General features: G+C 51.0%; 5 protein-coding genes across 5 annotated transcripts; 2 read left to right on the top strand and 3 right to left on the bottom strand.

The window, feature by feature from the left end:
* Positions 1-291: 291 nt before the first annotated feature.
* On the top strand, positions 292-1,367 carry P153DRAFT_390950 (uncharacterized protein; the record flags this gene model as incomplete). The annotated part of the gene is made up of 3 exons (XM_033670990.1): positions 292-589; positions 643-810; positions 916-1,367. The coding sequence occupies 3 exons, from the start codon at positions 292-294 to the stop codon at positions 1,365-1,367; spliced, it is 918 nt and encodes a 305-aa protein (XP_033518300.1).
* A 1,078-nt stretch (positions 1,368-2,445) lies between these two features.
* On the top strand, positions 2,446-3,089 carry P153DRAFT_401466 (uncharacterized protein; the record flags this gene model as incomplete). The annotated part of the gene is made up of 3 exons (XM_033671907.1): positions 2,446-2,589; positions 2,629-2,869; positions 2,923-3,089. The coding sequence occupies 3 exons, from the start codon at positions 2,446-2,448 to the stop codon at positions 3,087-3,089; spliced, it is 552 nt and encodes a 183-aa protein (XP_033518299.1).
* Positions 3,090-3,679: 590 nt separating this feature from the next.
* P153DRAFT_303241 (phosphate permease) lies at positions 3,680-5,566 on the bottom strand (the record flags this gene model as incomplete). The annotated part of the gene is made up of 3 exons (XM_033664502.1): positions 3,680-3,927; positions 3,980-5,434; positions 5,485-5,566. 3 exons carry the CDS (start codon positions 5,564-5,566, stop codon positions 3,680-3,682), a joined length of 1,785 nt encoding a protein of 594 aa, XP_033518298.1.
* Positions 5,567-13,568: 8,002 nt separating this feature from the next.
* Positions 13,569-14,380, bottom strand: P153DRAFT_371231 (uncharacterized protein). Its single transcript, XM_033669217.1, has one exon. The coding sequence runs from the start codon at positions 14,023-14,025 to the stop codon at positions 13,783-13,785; it is 243 nt and encodes an 80-aa protein (XP_033518297.1). The 5' UTR covers positions 14,026-14,380; the 3' UTR covers positions 13,569-13,782.
* Positions 14,381-14,453: 73 nt separating this feature from the next.
* On the bottom strand, positions 14,454-16,621 carry P153DRAFT_426781 (uncharacterized protein). The gene is made up of 2 exons (XM_033672622.1): positions 16,161-16,621; positions 14,454-16,103 (listed from the first exon to the last, which is right to left on the bottom strand). The coding sequence occupies exons 1-2, from the start codon at positions 16,215-16,217 to the stop codon at positions 14,796-14,798; spliced, it is 1,365 nt and encodes a 454-aa protein (XP_033518296.1). The 5' UTR covers positions 16,218-16,621; the 3' UTR covers positions 14,454-14,795.
* Positions 16,622-17,562: the final 941 nt, after the last annotated feature.

Here is a 17,562-nt window from a genome sequence, read left to right as displayed (position 1 = left end):
TATCTGCTGTTTCAGCTTGATTCACTGTCACGAGTCGTTGCTTGATTCTGCTTTCCCTATGCAAGCAACTTGGATCACCACCTTCACCACGCGGACACATAGACCCCACTTTTCTGTTTAGATCCAGAACGTCGAACAACAAAGTCCATCCAACTTTGCTATTTACCAAGCTCTACCTGTAGATTCAACTTCAACTCACATCAACTTTGGATATATACTCATCATTCCACTACACAACCAATCCTCTTCTGTACACTTTTTCTCGCAATAACAAACTCAACTCACGCCCCAATGCATCGCCGTAGCAAGCTTACTCTGGACGACACCGGACACACTTCAGATCACGTCATTCGGATGACCAATGTTCACTGGCAAGCCACCAATGGGGACATCAAAGCGTTTTTCAAAGACATTGAGATCCTTGACCAGAAACGAGACAAAAATGTGAGGAACAAGGGAAGGAAGCTCACAGTCGCATACGTTCTATTCGCAACTCGAACGGAGCAGATGCAGGCTCTAAGGCTTGATAGACAGTTACTGCACGGTCGTGAGGTGCGATTGATGCCAGCGCCCGGAGGCACGTATAGCGGTAAGATTCCCCCTCATCTGTAGTTACGATCTTCTTCTGATCACGTCATGCAGTTGCTACAGACGGCTTGTCCTTCGAGCGCGGCGAAGCTCCACCCACCCAACTTGCTCACACCATGGATGGTTCCGCAACTCCCAGGTTTGACGTGGGCGACTTTCCGGCTCTGAAGCCTGCTCCGGCTCTTGTCTTCCAGTCTACAACGACCCCCACCCTTACTACGAGTAAGTTGCCTAGCTCACTCTGGCAAATGTACTCCTTTGGTGATATTCAAACTCGAACACAACATGTAGCTCTGAAGTGCTTCGAGTATGCTAACAATCGGTCAGGTATACCTATTAATCCATCGAACGCGGCAACACAGCGTACAGGGCCCTACACCGACAAGACCCAGGACATCATATCCAGCAACGAACAGCATAGTGATCTACTATCGCTCACACGATCTTCCACCGAAGCCAACAGGGCGGAGTCATATGCTCACGGGTTTTCGATAGAGGGGCTCAGTTCGCTTCTGGACACCCTTTCCGTCAATCGATCTCAGCGACAAAGCCCAACAGATGGCCACCTCAACATGTCTCCAAAATCTAGCCCCGTGACAAAACAGCCTAAGGCCAAGGCAAACGATGCAACCATATCGTTCTTGTTCCCGAATGCTGCAGCTCACCACTTGCGACATCAGGATGAGATTGCTGGGCTGACCGAGGAGCAAGCTCGGTTGAAGATTTGGAATGAGCTTGCAGGACCGAAGAAAACGAGGCCTGGATTTTGGTTCGAATGAGGAATCGAACCGGATGCTAACTTTTGGACATGTCCATTTTGTGAGGGCTCCTCATTTTGCGTTTGTGGGAGACGCGCTTTGGAATAACATGAATATTTTGGCATTCTCTTTGCTATGTCAGATATGCTGTTCTTGTTGGATTTTATACTGTATGGCAAGGTTTTGCTTTGTCTTTAATAAATGTTCACGAAGTTGCAAGCTTGAGCTACGGACAATTTACACTAAACCTCCTCAGATCTTGTGGCTAGGAGTTATCAAAGCTTTATGTTTGCCATAGTTATCCCTCTACTTCTGTGTAACACTCAACCTATGCGGATGTGATTTGTGACACGAAATCTCAAGTCACTAAATTTCATTTAGTGTTTGCACCAGAGCCAAGTCGCCCTGTTCTTGGTGTTACTCATGGGTTGTTTGCGCATTAATATTCTAGGAAAGTCGCACATATTCTCCCAATTCCATACATTTAATCAGGGATCCATTGTAGCCTAGATTTCTTGGCTATTCCGCTAACACATCACGACAAAGATTCTCTGGAGCATTGCTTTTTTCGCACATTCGATCTAAACTCGAACGTTGTAGCCAAAGGGCTACGTGGCTTTCCCATCGATTCCACCGTTCTGGACTGGATACGCGGTTTGCCTTTGTTTACTGGCCAGAAACCTGTCGGTTCGATTACGTCTACAATCCATCTAGATCGGACGCCAGTGGAGTTTCTGTATGATCGCTGTCATTGATAATATCTTTGTGCAAGTCGTTCCTGCCATTTCATACTTCGCAATACAAGCTTCTGCTTCGCGCATCCTCGTTCCTTCCAAGTCCCACCCATCATGACTGCCGCTCTAACAATCATCATGTCTCACCAACATGCTCTTACTCCCACTGCGCTGTCGAAGCGTTCCTGCTCATGGAGAAAACTCGCTGTCGCGTAGTACATAACAAATTCATCGCATACTTCATTATCATTGCTTACACACCCACATCGTTAGCAATACATACTGCCCACACACCTCGGACAACAGCGACTATCGCGAATACTTATAAACACATCCACTTGAACATTCACTCAAGGCACCACATCATGGACCCAAAACCCACCCGTTCAGTCATCCTATGGTTTCCCCAATCAAACAAATACGCCCGCGCAGCACAGAATACCCTTTACAACGCAATATTCAACCCCCGATATCAGTACCACCGATACCTACCACAGCAGCACGGAAGTGTCAACCCACAGAAGACACAACCTCAATACTCGGACTAGGAGTTCAACGTTCTGCCCAAGGAGCTTGTGCGACGGTATGCATCATTCCAGCCCAGAGTCTCGCCCACGCCGCCCGAGCGGGAGCGTACAAGGGAGATCACACCCATACCGCTGAGGGTCTTGCCCAACACTCCACCTGTTCTCGCACAATCTACGAGTTTCCATCGTGCCGGGTCGAGTACCTGGGCGTTTCCAAGAAACGGCTTGTATACAGGGCCGCCGACGGGCGTGTACACAGGCTGTGAGTTCCTGACTGGCTGTGCATGGTTGAATGAACGGTGCTGACCAGATTAGTTGCTCCGAGGCACGGCTGGAGCCTCTCAGGTGAGCCGGAGAAGGACGTCTTGTCTCATGTTCAATGGTACGGATGGGAGCGCGAGCGCCAGGCCCGGATTCGGGCTGATAAGAGTGCAAGGATAACAGATAGGCAAGCTCGTTGGGCGAATGACCGGGTTGAGTGATGGGGTTCCCTGTTTGTTGAACGAATAGGGCTTTATGGGAGTTGGCGATTAGGTCTGCGCATGTTCCGTGGAGGTGGGATCGTTCTTTATGTTTTTAGTATCAGCCCACTTGGGGTGTTGGCCGGCGGTATATCTCTCTTTGTTCTCTTTCGCGTGTTTCGTAGAGGACGTAACACTCTTTGTTAGGCTCAACTATACCCGCGCGACTCGTTTGGCCTCCTTCGTTATGTCCTTTTTATGTGTAAGATGGTGAGAAACATGGACTGGTGATACTCGTCATGCGTGCGACCATTTCCATGAATGTGATGACAATCTCATTCCAGCTGGCATAAGGGCCATGGTTAGGGGATCTTTATGCAGAAGAGGGTGTCCACTCGTCGTCTCAGAATCGACGAACAAACCGGGCTACGATACGAAAGTCAAGTTGGAAATGAAGCATTCACAAGGCACATGAGCAAGAGGTAGAAGTTCGAAAAACGAGTGAATTGGGCAATGGCCCAAACACCACTATCACGAGTACATACTAACTGAAAAGAGGGTATCCAATCCTAACCATTTTCCCAATTGAACCAAAATCACACCACACGCACTTAACGGAAGTGAGGAGCGTTGAGCAGAATAGCCATAGTGACGCCACCGATTGTGCCAGCAATGGGGATTGTCATGATCCAGGAGAAGACGAGGAGGCCGACTCGCTGCCAGTTGACGGCCTTGAGCGAACCGTTGCAGAGACCAACACCGACGGTAGCACCTGTAATGCACATGGACGTTGACACGGGAAGCGAGTACTGCGAGAAGATGAGGACGGTGATAGCGGCACCCATTTCCATGGAGCAACCTGAAATTCAGTTAGCGTAGTCATGAAAGGTGTGTAAGAAAGGGATGCATACCTCTGCTAGGCGAGTGGTAGGTGATCTTGTTACCCATGACCTTCATGATGTTGTATCCGTATGTGATGAGACCAAGGGAAAGAGTACCGGACAGGACAGCGAGTTGCCAGACCGGGACCGGAAGCTTGGATGCAGAGGCATTGCCAGTGTTCCAGGCAGAGTAAATAACAGCCCAAGGACCGACGGCGTTACCGATGTCGTTCGCGCCGTGAGCGAAAGAAGCAGTGCAGGCAGTGATAACTTGGACGAAGGAGTATGTGTGTTCGACCTCGTTAGAGTACTTCTTTGCATGGCCGTACACACGCTCCATACGCTTGCCCTCGGGAGTTCCGTGGATACCTGTCTGCGCGGCGTGGATGTCGTAGTTGACGCCGTACAAAGCACCGACAACGATCATGGCAGGAATGCGCTTAAGTGTGATAAGCATGTTCTGCCTCTCATAGACCTCGCCACTCTTGATCTTGTTGTTGTGGAGATAGCGCATCGCCCAACCGAGAGGACCCTTCTTAGCACGGAGCTTGTTGTGGAAACGCTCCTGGCCTTGTTCAACGAGCTCTTTGTAACTGAGTTCCCTGGTCTCGGTGACATCGACACCCTTCTCGTGAACGGGAGTGATTTCGTCGTCAGAACCGTTGAGAGATCCGCTCTTCACCTTGACGTCCACATCGTCGTGCTGGACGACAGCGTAGTTAGGAACAACTGCGGCTTCTGATCCAGTAGGAGCTGGACGACGGAAGAGAAGAGGGCCCATGAAGACGTGGTACCAGCGGACACTGGAGTCACGCTTGACGACACGAACGTAGAGGTAGGGAACGAAGAAGAGGAAAGAGAGAAGAGCAAGGGCGAAACCAGTACCCAGTGTAACACCAATGATAAATGACTTGGGCTTCTTGTTCAGGCCAAGGTTAGGCGACCCCTTGTAGACGATGGAAAGTGTGCAGATGGTACCGGCGATAAGGAAGAAGAACGGTGCGGTCCAGATAGCCCACGGGATTGGGTTCTTGCGCAGATGCACAGTGACCTTGATCAACATGAAGATGGTGGCACCGAAGAAGGCGGAAGCAGCGGGAGCCATTCCAAGACCAGCGAAAATAGCACCAAGACCCTTGCCATTGTTCCATCCCCAATGGACCTTTGAGGCGCCAGCAACAGCGACACCGACACCAGCGACGGACGAGATGAGCGAGTAGGAGGACGAAACGTGGGCAGAGTGCCTGGTGCACCACATGACCCAGATGGAAGCACCAGCGAGAGCACAAGTGAATGCCAACATCTGAACACCGGCGTCGCCCTTGAAGGAATTCAGGGGAATGATGCCGTTCTTGATAGTATCAGCGGTACGGGCACCGACCGTGATGGCGCCGACCATTTCAAAGATGGTACCAAGGACCATGGCCTGGCGGTAGCTGACGGAGCGGGACGAGACCGACGTGGCCCAGGAGTTGGCGACATCGTCTAAGTGACGTTAGCATGTGATTGGAGACAGTCAGTGGAATAACACATACTGGCACCGTTGTTGTACGCATCGAGCAAGGCAAAGAAAGTGCCTATGCCGAACACATAGTTGTACTGCGTGAGTCTCGGCATTGCGTAGACCCGGTGATAGCAGGCTCTATGTAACTCAATGAAGATACAAGCGAAAGAAAGTGCACTGCTGGCCTGGGATGAGAAACGAACGGTAGAGGCGTCTCTGAGATAGTATATATATGTGCCAACTATGTGGCGTCGCCTTGGGGCGTTTTCAAGATAAGCTTACTGTTTTTCCGCATTCACTACGAACCCAAAAGACACCCAAGGCCCGTGGCCGTGAGGTCTCGCCGTAGAATCGCTCCTGCCGGTACAGCCATCCATACGCATCTGTTGAGCAACGTGAGGTTGACGGGGAAATGCTGGCCAATCAGAGAGCACGAATCCTACACGTTTCCCATGCGCCCAGGAATGGAAAGCTCTTGGCATGGCGGAGCGATTGTCACTAACGCTTCTCGAGCCTCGCAAGCGTCAAGCAAAATTGACAGAAACGGGGAGGAGCTTAGAATGCCTAGCGTGATTTCTCCGGAGTTGGCAGCGGCGACCGGGTGCTAGGCCCTGGGGGTGTAGTGAGAACGTGTGGAGAGAGCCAATCAGATCGCGCCAGACACCCACGTTTTGGACATATAGGTAGGGCTCGCTGTTCAACTACAGGGCCTGCAGCAGAGTCGCTCGATCAGACAACGCGTCGACTTTGCACCACCCTCAGTCTCCCGCCTCGGTACACGCTAGCGATACGATCCAACCTTCTTTGCTTTTCTCGCTTCCAGAAGCCCGCTCAGAAAGGATCGTGGCTAGTTTGTATAGATGATCAACGATTGCGGTACAGTGGCGAAGTAGAGGCTCTTGGAGGAACCAGCGACGACTTTACCAGCTTGTTCCGCTTCGCATTAGCCCAGAACGTGGCAAGATCCTTGTATCAGGGTAGGCAGTGTCTACGGAAGGGAATCTGTCCAGCGACAGCTGTCAAACAGAACACTAGATCCCTGGTGTGGCCTGTCAATCCTGAAAACACAGATCCTGTTGCCTTCACTGTCCATAACGCGAAACCCCATAGGCTAAGCACAGTTGCGTTCGGTCTTGTGACTTCTCCGATGTAGAGTTCGATATCTTTGGCCGTGTCCGTATGATCACCAGAATGAGAGGTTCGGATGGCATGCCGACATAGCCATCCCCCGGAACCAAATCGATTTGTCAATCCTTTGAATTTCGAAAACGTACACCAAACCTCCACCCACGACACGATGATGAAGCCGCAAGTTCGCCACACGAACATGACAATGTTAGTGGGCTCGGCGAAGGTCATACCATGACGAAGATGTTGAAGAAGGTTCCCGCCGCGAGGCCAGACACTCCATGGTCATTCGATAAGGTCGTGCTGGCGTGACTCCGATGCGAGCCATCGTTGTCCACGTTTCCAAAAGAGTGGTCAGGAGCAAAGCCGAGCAGTATCAAGGCCGCAGGAGGCGCGAAGGAGTTTTATCGATGTAATTAGCCCTGGCTACTCGGGAATCGATGTGCCCCATGCTTGGGATCTGGGTCTGATCCGCGAGGCAAAAAACCTCGACTTCCATGCAGGATTAGCTGTTTCCTGGGTCCGGACTACTGTGCATTACTTAGAGTCCCTGGTGGAGATCCACGGCTTCTCGCAGCAGCACGTGGGGCGCCATACCGACAGGCTGTACGAACTTCCGTTCAGGCGACAAGAAACACCCGCGCGATATATCCTAGTCTTTGAATCATTGCACGTTTGTCAGAATCGCGACTGGATGGAGCTTTCGAAAATGACCCGGGCGCCTCGCACGGTTGAGCGTCATATCAGCGTCATACAAGCGCCGCACGACTGTCCTTTCAGGCCGTGATCGAGAAGAGATATCTTTTTCTATTAGGTAAGGATGGGAGACGGCAAGATTGTGATGGCACTTGATGCTTTCGTGACATTCATAGTGAAAGCGAAGCACGAAAGGATTTCACGATGCGCGCTAATCCAAAAACACGCTAGCTCTTCAAAGGTCGTCAGACCCGGCAGCGACTGCAACATCAAGTACAACAACCCTTCAGAACGAAAGACCGTCGTCCCATCTTACCCCATCGTACACATGTATTTCTGAGTTCAGAATACTCCTCCTCACTCCCATGTCGAATGTAGTCAACACAAGCTCTTACACCCAGTCACATACCAAGACCTTGTATTGCCGATTGCCGTCTCAGCACTGCACATCTTCAAACCCGCCCTGCAATCTCTTCGCACACTTGGCTCTGCCCTCAAGCTTCTCGACAGTCTTGGAGACGTGTTATGAGCTTCATAGGTTGGGGCGGAAGGACTGCCAAGAAGGTGACGTGAGATGGAGAGTCGTCACAAAATCAAGTGAGCATGTCTAGGTTTTGAGAGGATTTGACAATATTTAGGTTTAATTTCTGGATCCTGGGCCTTAGTGGATAGTATCCGGATGAATGGCATCCGTTTGTTGCCTTTGACATTTTTTGCGGTACTTTGTCCTTTGAACAACCGTTTTTCTCTTTCTGGTGACACACTATCGTCAACTTGTCGCCCAATGATATGATTTCCAGGTTATTTAAACATATGTCGAGTTTAGCCCAAAGTTTGTTTGGAGATTGCATACAACTTTCTTGTAAGTCACGTGAATCGAAATTCTGCCGACTTGACACAGTGCTTAGATCGGTTGCCACTCAGTCCTCGATATAGAACGGGGCTTTATGTCCACATAAATAGCAAGGATTTTCAAATCATTTGGATTGCAAGAATATCGATCTATACCAAACAAAGCGAACAAGCTTGGTCTTTGTGTGCGGGCTTTGAGGCTCCATTGTCAGTTTAGATCGCAATGATTTCTTTGGCAATACCAGGTTCTTTCGGGGTTCGATTGAATAAACATGAGAAGTCTTGTCTAGTAGTCCGCGAACTCATGGCATATACTCTGTTCATCTTCTGACGAGATTGACACATTTTGAAACGTCGAGGTGCAAACCCACCTAATACCTCGGAAATCTTGTCTTTTATCAGATCCAAGTCATACAGTAGCCATCATGGAAAAGGGCAATTCTCCACGTCGCGATGGCAAACAACATACCCGATCTGACAGCAAGTTCAGGTCAAGGGCCAGAACCGACATCAAGTTGGGGAATCGACAGGAACTCTCCGGATGGAACCTCTACACACAAGAACTCTCCACCTACAAAATGTCAGAACAAGAACGAAAGACAATCAGACATCGTCTATGGAACGTCGACTACCCAAACGCAAAGGCCGAAACGCCTGCCATGGTGAAGGATGTACTCACGGAAATGTATGACGAACACGCATGGCTACGAGAAGAGATCCAGGAGCAGGTGGTGAAAGATAGTGCACTCTACTTGAGTCACGTGAAAATGATGGACAAAGGGGAGCATCTGGATATGGACTACGAAACAGCGACGGAATGGTCTGACATGTTCGCCGAGCTGTATTCCTCATTCCTACTACTCTTAACAGAGGCCATGGAGCCCATCCACGCACAAATAGAAGAACTGAACTCCAATCTCGTAGCACAGGGAGATTTCGTGAAGCGCTTGTACCTCTCGACAGAATGGTACGATCTCCAAACTATGATAAAAGCTCACGTCAGAGACATGCGGGACGAGTCTGAATCAGGTGAACAACAGAACATGTGGACATCACTAGTAAATTGGATGAACAACATCGAAGAGAAAAGTGCTTGGAATAAATTTCTTGTTATCAAACTCCCGAGAGTTGAGAACGATATCGAAGCAACCGAAGACCTGATACTGAAAACCTTCAATGCGAGATTTAACGCACACATTCGCGACGACATTGAGAAATGGATCAACGTCCGTCGTTTGCATTACGAAGACAAACTTTTCAATGAGGGTGAAGATGAAGATGAGCACGACGGCTACAGCCAAACCTCGGTCCCTAATTATAACCGACAATGGATATCAATGTGCGACAGGCTTCTACAAAACTTTGACACGCAACGTCTGGAGTGGTGGAACAAGTACTATGAAGAAACAGAATCATATGCCCATGACATTGAGCAAACAATCACGGGCATTAGGGACCTGTGTACCGAATGCAAGTGGCGGTCTTTCCTGTCAATGGTGCGGGAAGACGTACACAATAGGCTTCGAGATTGCAACAATGATGAAGAACGATCCCAATGGTCCGACCTGTACAGCTGGATGGTGGTCGTCGACGCTGGCCTGGTGCTGACATCTAGAATGTCTAGTCGCGGCGAAACAAAACGTGCTGTACGTGTTATCGTGCAGGATCTGCGACGCAAGATGTCGCTACATCAACGGAAATCGGTAAAGATTGTTGCTCTCGGCAGGGCGTATTATGTTGAGTACCCTGCCATCAGGAACAAGCTCAGATCTGGACTTCGGGCGACTCTTGCCGTAGATCCTGATGACCTCGTTGGTAGACGGCTGTCGAAAACATTCGATGACATCGATAACCATCATCCTGTACATCCAATGGTAAGTACCAAATGGGTCAGCTCAGAGGATGTTCCAGATGATGGAACTACCGGTCACGCAGAAGAGTTACAAAGTCTATCAGAATTGAATCTTCCGGAGCATGGCTCACTCGACGCCGAGGAGGAGAGGTTCCAGACATACTTTGTATCGCATCCGCGTCTGCGAAAAGAACTACAAATTATAGTGGAGGGAATTCTAGAAGCTGCAGACGGCCTGAGTGATCTAGAGATCCTCATGTACACGGAGCTAAAGCAGTGGATGGAACACACGACAACAATTGCGCACAAGTTCCTCGACCAACTAAACGAGACCGACTACTTCAACTCCACAGCAGGTTTGACCACGGATGGCGACAGTACCAATCATCTGGTTGATGGCATGGCTACAGGCTCCGGTTTCTACGAGGTCTTCTTCGAGCACTACACTCTCTATCAAGAATTGCGTCCGTGGTTCCGCGAGCACTTCAATGCTGTAATGAGAGACGTGCTCAGCTTGAGGCCTCATCGACAAGAAGCCATTGAGGAGTTCATTCACGAAGCCCAAGACGATTTCGATAGAGTCGACATGGGCGACATACCAAGGCGTCTCAAACTCAACATGTTCATGCCATACTCTACCCTTTCCACCAAAGAGCAATACATCATCGAAATCATACTCGAAAACGTCGCTGAGCGATGGTACAATTTCAATGCAGTAGAAGCCATTCCTGAGGAACTCCTGCCGTATCAGGATGAGTTGCCGCTCATCTGGACTGTTGCATTTCACCCTACAGATCCACGGAATTGGGGCTTCCAGATGCTAAATGCGTTGGATACTCTGAGTCAGTTGACAATCGGTCGGCCTAAGCGAGCTATGAACGAAGTGAAGAGGTGCAGGGAACGGAGATTAAGAGACAAATCTTTGGGCGCTCTCAATTGGGTGCAGCACATACTTCCAATAGACGTTGAGAACGCTGTGCGTCAGTTTCAACGATATGTCAGAACAAACAAACCTACAGGTAGTGAAGGGGCAGATTCAGATGTCAGTGATGAAAGTGGAAGTGGATGGGATGGGGATGAAGCCGACATGGGGGAAGACTCTGTCGGTAGCGATCCTGGAAGTGAAGATGGTGGAGACTCTACCGATGGAGGGCAACCCCCTGCCAACGCCGGTCAGGACCCTTCTGATGATGGCGACTCATCTCACGACGATGAAAGATCCTCCGGTACCAGTCAGGACTCTTCTGACGATGAAAAACCCCCTTCCGATAATGAGAAAGACTCGTCTGATGAGAGCCAATCATCTTCTGGGGACGACCACTCCCAACCATCCCCTCTGCCACTCAATCAAACATACACACCCGGAAATCCGATAGTCTTCCACGAATCTCTTCCAGCTACTCCACGCACCCCGACTACTCCGATCATGCAGGGCCCTACTTCGTCCAACGTCCCCACGAACATCCCCGATGAAGATGTCTCTTCCTCAAGCAGTAAGAAGAAACGTAAGAGCCGCGAATGGATGGACCGCAATTTCAAGCCTAACCCCACGCCATTGAAGAAGCTCAAGACCGCGTCTCCAAGTCCAGACTATGGACACAAGCCTTCTGGTTCGAGTTCAGGAGAGAAGCATTCAGATTCAGACGTGGAGATGGGAGACGAAGAAATAGACGCTTTTGAACGTGAAATGGCGCAGCTAGTGGAAACAATTCGGGGGGCGAACGAGCACCTCAGTGACGATGACGGCATGGATGAGCAACCGATCGAAGTTGAATCGGAACCCGACCAAACGATAGAAACCGAGGCGGTATCTCCAGCGGTCAGCGAAGATCTGGGAAATGTTATTAACACCCCGTTCGACGACGCACAGACTCAACCAGATCAAATTAGTCAATCATCTGATTCGGACGTATTCACTTCTGACGAGCTTGCCGAACTTCGAGCCGAGTCATTGCGCTTGTCGGTTCCTGACTCGAATGCTTTCACTCCGTATAGCGATGTGCTCGATGTTGAGCAAGCACAAGCTCAGCTTCTGCCAGAGCGGGAACCGAGCCCAACGTACGAGGTTAGACCCATACATCCGGCTTCTTACTACAAGTCCTCAGTGGTGGACAGTGATGAACACGAAGAGGACGACACTATGGAAGACTTCGACGATATAGACTATCTTGAGGATCTAAGACTCGCTGAAGAGCTGAGAATCCAAGATGAAGCTAACGAGCACATGCGAAAGCAACAAAGAGAAGAGGAAGCTCGAGCACATGAATACAACGTCATGGAGGAATTAAGGATCCAGGCAGAGATTTCCGAGGATGAGGAGATGAGACTATTCGACGAGCGGATTGCTGCGGATATCAGGATGGCAGACGAGCTGGAGATAGAGATAGAGATGCAAGAGAGTATTGACGAGCAGAACAGGATTGTCGAGCAAGAAAGGATCGAAGAGCAAGAAAGGATCGAAGAGCAAGAAAGGATCGAAGAGCAAAACCGGCAAAGCATGATTGAAGAACAACGCAGACTAGAAGAAGAGAACACGATTGAAGAACAACGGCTGTTTAATGAGCAGCTCGCTCTTGACATGGAAAGGGCCGAAGCACTGCAACTTGAGGTGCTGCAAGCAGAAGCGCAGGAACTACTTGACGAACAGGAAAGGCTCAAAGAGCAGGAAAAACTTGACAAACAACGAATACTCGATGATCAGCGCAGACTTGATGAAGAGAAAACAATCGAAGAAGAACAGAATAGACTAGACGAGCAGGTCGCTTTAGATTTAGATATGGCTGAAGGTCTGCAGGCAGACGCAGAGCGAGCAATGGACGAGGAAAGAATAATAGAGGAGGAACAGGCGTTAGAAGAGCAGCAAAGACTCAACGAGCAGCGAATACTGGATGAGCAACGCATCCTCGATGAACAACGTACACTAGCCTCCGAACAGGAAATCGAAGAACAAAGGCTCTTCGACGAGCAACTCGCCGCAGATATCAAAGAGAACGAAGAGATGCAGGCCGAGTTACTGCAAGAAGAAGCGCAGCGAAAACTCGACGACGAGCAAAGAGACCTAGAAGAGCAAAACGAGCAGTTCGCCCGCGACATGCAAGCAGCTCTTGACCTCCAAGCCGAGCAGGAGAAAATCGACGAAGAGGAAAGACAGTTCAACGAACAACTCGCTCTAGACTTAGCCACGGCCGAGGCTGAAATCCAGCGGATGGAAGCGCAGCAAATCCTCGATGCGCAAGTTGCGTCCGACCTGCGCGCTGCTGAACGACTTGCTGTTGCGGAGCGTCGGCGTGTTACTGAGCGCGCACTTGCTGAGGATCAGCGCCGGATTGATGAGCAGATTCAGGATGGAATTAATGCTCAACTTGGTGCTGAGAGTGTGGAAGATGAGTGGGATGAGGACGTATATGAGAGTGAAAGCGTAGATGTGTATGAGAGCGAGGGCGTATATGAGGAAGAAGAAGAAATGGAAACCATCGAGCACGGCATAGACATGCCGACGCAGGATAATGACGGAACGAACCCACACGCCAGCTCAGACTCAGTGTCAGATACAGACACGATTTACGACCCCGTCCCGCAACCTTTCCCATCTTTCATTGGACAGCCATCTCTTGATGAGCGGGATTACATAGGCCAAGCTCGTGCTGAGATCGCTGCGCGGTTGGCGTCAGTCGTGGACCACACTCGCTTTGTGCATGTGGATGAAGATGAAGACGAAGACGAAGGTCCGGATGGAGGTAGCGGGTCATCGACTGACGACGATCCGGTCTCGCAACCATTCCCTTCGTTTTATGGTCGTCCCTACCCAGACTTACGGGAATATGAGGATGGAAGCCAGGCTGCTGAGTCTGACACTGGTGATACGGATAGAAGCAACGCAGCGTCCCCTTCCCCGCCTTCTTCCTCCTCCTCGTCATCCTCTTCCTCATCCTCATCCTCGTCCTCGGAGTCAGACACAAACCATCCCAGCGATTCAGAACGAAGCGCCTCTGCATCCGACGCGGACGCACCCAGTGGCGTAGCGTCGGACGTAGACGTAGACATCGACGTCCCAGACGTCCCAGAGGACCACAGTGAAAACACCCCGTCCTCCCCATCCCCATCACCAACGTCGACAATTCAACCACCAGCAAACAGTCTGTCTACCACATTTCCACAGAACACTATCAACACGCCGCCCATCACCCCCGCTCGAGGGGCCCGAACAGGTGAGGGTGTACAGAAGCGTCGCACGCACTCGGGTGGGAGGACGGGGCGTGTGGACTGGAATGAGGAGAGGGAAGGAGGGAGGGGTATGTATGCGCAGTTGGAGGGCGATAATTGGCGTCTTGTGATGAGGCCTGGGCAGAATCTTATGATTCAGTGTCGGGACTGGGAGGGTGAGGGGAGGGAGGTATCGGGATTGGATTTGCAAAGAATTGAAAACAAGGAGAGAGTGTTTGTGTGAGGCGTTGGGGTCGGATGTTTTGGGAGTAGAAGGTTGTAATGTGTACAAACAGGTCTTGTTGACCATCCTCCTTTGGGGGACTTTGTTTGAGTGTAAGCAATTTCGTTGAGATACGTAGCGTTCGTTTATTCGAGAACATGCTAGTCATAGTGATACTACCCATTCCAATTGCGCCTATCATTACCCCCTGTGCGCGCAAAAAAAGCAAACAAACGTAGACGAAGCGATGCTGCTGTGGAGCAAAGATCTTGATGGTATACGAGGAAGCAAACAAATGCGGACGCTAAACGCAGGACCCATAAATAAACGCCTCATGCTGAGATGGCAGAAAGAAAAAACGTAAGATGAAAAGATATGCGTTGAGAAATCAAGCCGCGGTATGCGAGCGGAACAACATTCTCAGCCCACTGGGCTCCTTCTCCTTCTTCTTGGGGGGAGCCGCCGCCGGCTCCTTGGGACTCCTGCTCTTCTTCGACTCGCCGGATTTACTCCGCGACTCTCCGCTTTTACTGCGGCTGCTGTGGCTGGTCTTTTCGCTTCTTACGCTGCCTGCTTTTTCGCTGCGCACACTCCTTTCGCTCTTGGCGCGGTGCGATTTTCGCCTCTCGCCATCCTCACGGATCCGCATGCTTCTTCGGGACTTCAGGTCGTCTTCGTCGAGAACACCGGCGGCCACAAGTTGTTTTGAGGCGCCGGGTGTGACAAACTCGCCGTCGACGAGGGTGCCGCCGCTTTCTGCTTCTATGTCGGCGATACCGCGACGCCACTTCTCCACACGGGAGAGTTCCTGGGGCTCGAGTTCGTCGAGCAGATTTGGTTCTTCAACAGCTTCAATGCGCGGTTGGACGGGCATGGCAGGCAGGGCGGGCATGGCGGGCATAGCCGCCATGGCGATGGGACGTTTGTCTTCGTCTTTGGTGGCTTGAATCTTTCGCATGATCTTGTAGCCGCCAAGCGCGACGATGGTCACGCCCACTGCGACACCACCAGCAATCATGAATTGTGGGCTGAGCAACAAGGCTGCTACGGCAGGGAAACTGCACTTGAGTGTGGCAAGTACACCAGGTCCCATTTTACCTGCGATGGCGCTGATTTCGGCTAATGTGAGTGACACGGCGGCGAGTGCTTCGGGGTTCTTCTGCAAGTTTTCAATTGCAGTCGTAGCACTGTACTGGAGGCAATTCGCCTCTTCAAGCAGCATTGTGATCTTGGAGGCCTTTTCCTGTAGGTCGCCGTCGTCGTATCTAGCTTCTTCTAGGAGTGGTGCAGGAACGTCGCCATAGCAGAGATCATCATCGACTGAGTTGGAACGCGATGTTCTGCGCGCTACGTTCCCATCGGTGTTGCGACGCGCAATCTCCTGGGATTGAGCAGCGCGCCCATCACCAGACAAGTCAGCGAAGCGGCTACGACTGGTGCGTGAGGGCTCGAGCATGTACGTGTCAGTGTGACCACGCTCGAGAGTTGGTCTGTCACCATGTCGGTGGGATCTGGAGGAGCGGTGCGAGCGGTGGGATGTGCGTGACTGGGTGTCGTCGTCGACTATCTTCAACAAATTGACCGCATCGCCCAACTTTTTTTCGCGTATTACGGCGTCTTTTTCCGCCTTGATCTCTGCCTTGCGCTCGCGATAGCTAGCTTTGGCTTCCTTGAAAATGCTGACAAAGTGTTTGCTCTGCGGGGTGGTCAGTACTTTCCTTATCGGGTAGCGAGTGGCTTATCGTAGACTCACATTGCTCACAACTTTGCCCGACTTATTGATGACGGTGATGGTTTCTCCTATACCCATGATGCCGGAATGCAGCTTGGCCCTGCAGGAGAAGAGTAGTGTAACGTGCGACGGCGGTATGCAGTGGTAGGAGAAGTCGCGTCTACAAGTAATATTCCCCACGAGGCGGTCAGGAATAATCAATGCGCGGAAGCGGCTGGGAGGTCCACTGATCCACCCAAGTCCAGCGTGTCGGTGAGTTACAACAGGGAGTCTATCAATAAAGACGATCAATGGAGAAGAAGGCGCGGTGAGAATAAGTTTGCAGAATGAGGCGACTGCTGGTACTTGAGACAACTGCGCGAGCGCGGGGTGAACAGGAAACTCGAATCACGGGCCGATCAGGGCTACCACTCAAGAGACGACTTGCTGCAGACATGTATCGTGACTTGAACCATTCGCGCTGGCATTCGCTGTGATTCGGGGAAGGCGGTTGCTGCAAGGTTGACGGCGTGTCGCTTTCTGACAGGACAGCCACATCGTGGGCCTATAGGCTAGCATGGCCGGATATGCAGCCAGCGCTTCGCTTTCCCTCCAAGCGACATCATTGAAGCGGCAGGCTATTGTAGCCCTGCAATTTGCGCATGCTGATGGCACTGCGCATGCGAAAAATGCCGCTTGGGCATCAAGTCGCGATGCGGGGCGCATTTGTCCAGCTGGCAGTGGCTGGGATCGGCCCAGACATCGGATTTCCGCTGAGCTGGCATTGCTGCGTGTTTGTGGCGGTGCAACGCCCTCGCATATAGTTCAGTCTCGACTGTTTGCGCAGCTGCGATCGTCTCGATCGAACCGATGATTGAGGAACGCGTCATTATCTTGGAGCGGACATGTGTTGTTGTGGTTGGGGGAGAAATTAATCGCTTTGAAGGAGCCCCTCGCCATCGAGTCGTCCCACATGTTGAGACAACGAGCGGATGAACGCTTTCCAGCGCATCGCAACACCGGAAGAAACCGAGAGGAAGTGGATATCGAGTTGCACATCTCTCAAAAAGCCTCAGTGGACAATTCGGGACAGCAAACGGCGATCATGCCTCGTGCATGCGGCACGGCAAGCTCCCGCAGCCTAGGTACGAATATTCCATGCATGCTGCTAAAAGCTCTTCCTAGCTACAATAAAGGACCGGAGTCTCGCGGGCAACATGGCGACGACACACGATGCTTCGATCGCGCATCGTGTATACTTGGACGTGCAATCACGTAGGAGGCTACAAACGCCCAGATACTTCAATGTCTTCGTCCAAGCGACGCCGTGTGTATTGGACAGCACATTCCCGAGAGATATGCACGTAGGATGTGTGCATCTCCAGCGATTGCTACTACATATGAATAGGCTCGAAGCAAGCAACAACAGAACAAAGACGCCTAC

Source organism: Dothidotthia symphoricarpi, assembly GCF_010015815.1.
Source record: "Dothidotthia symphoricarpi CBS 119687 unplaced genomic scaffold P153scaffold_25, whole genome shotgun sequence".
NCBI classification, from domain to species: domain Eukaryota; kingdom Fungi; phylum Ascomycota; class Dothideomycetes; order Pleosporales; family Dothidotthiaceae; genus Dothidotthia; species Dothidotthia symphoricarpi.
The sequence above is the reverse complement of the archived record's forward strand: the minus strand, read 5'-3'. Positions and strand labels throughout refer to the sequence as shown.

What these genes read in the sequence shown, in the direction of transcription:
- P153DRAFT_426781 (XM_033672622.1), bottom strand. Translation starts at nt 16,217, where the DNA reads ATGGGTATAGGAGAAACCATCACCGTCATCAATAAGTCGGGCAAAGTT. An exon ending in CGGGCAAAGTTGTGAGCAAT is followed by an intron (nt 16,104 to 16,160) that starts GTGAGTCTACGA and finishes ACCACCCCGCAG; the next exon opens with AGCAAACACTTTGTCAGCAT.
- P153DRAFT_371231 (XM_033669217.1), bottom strand. Translation starts at nt 14,025, where the DNA reads ATGTCTACGTCTACGTCCGACGCTACGCCACTGGGTGCGTCCGCGTCG.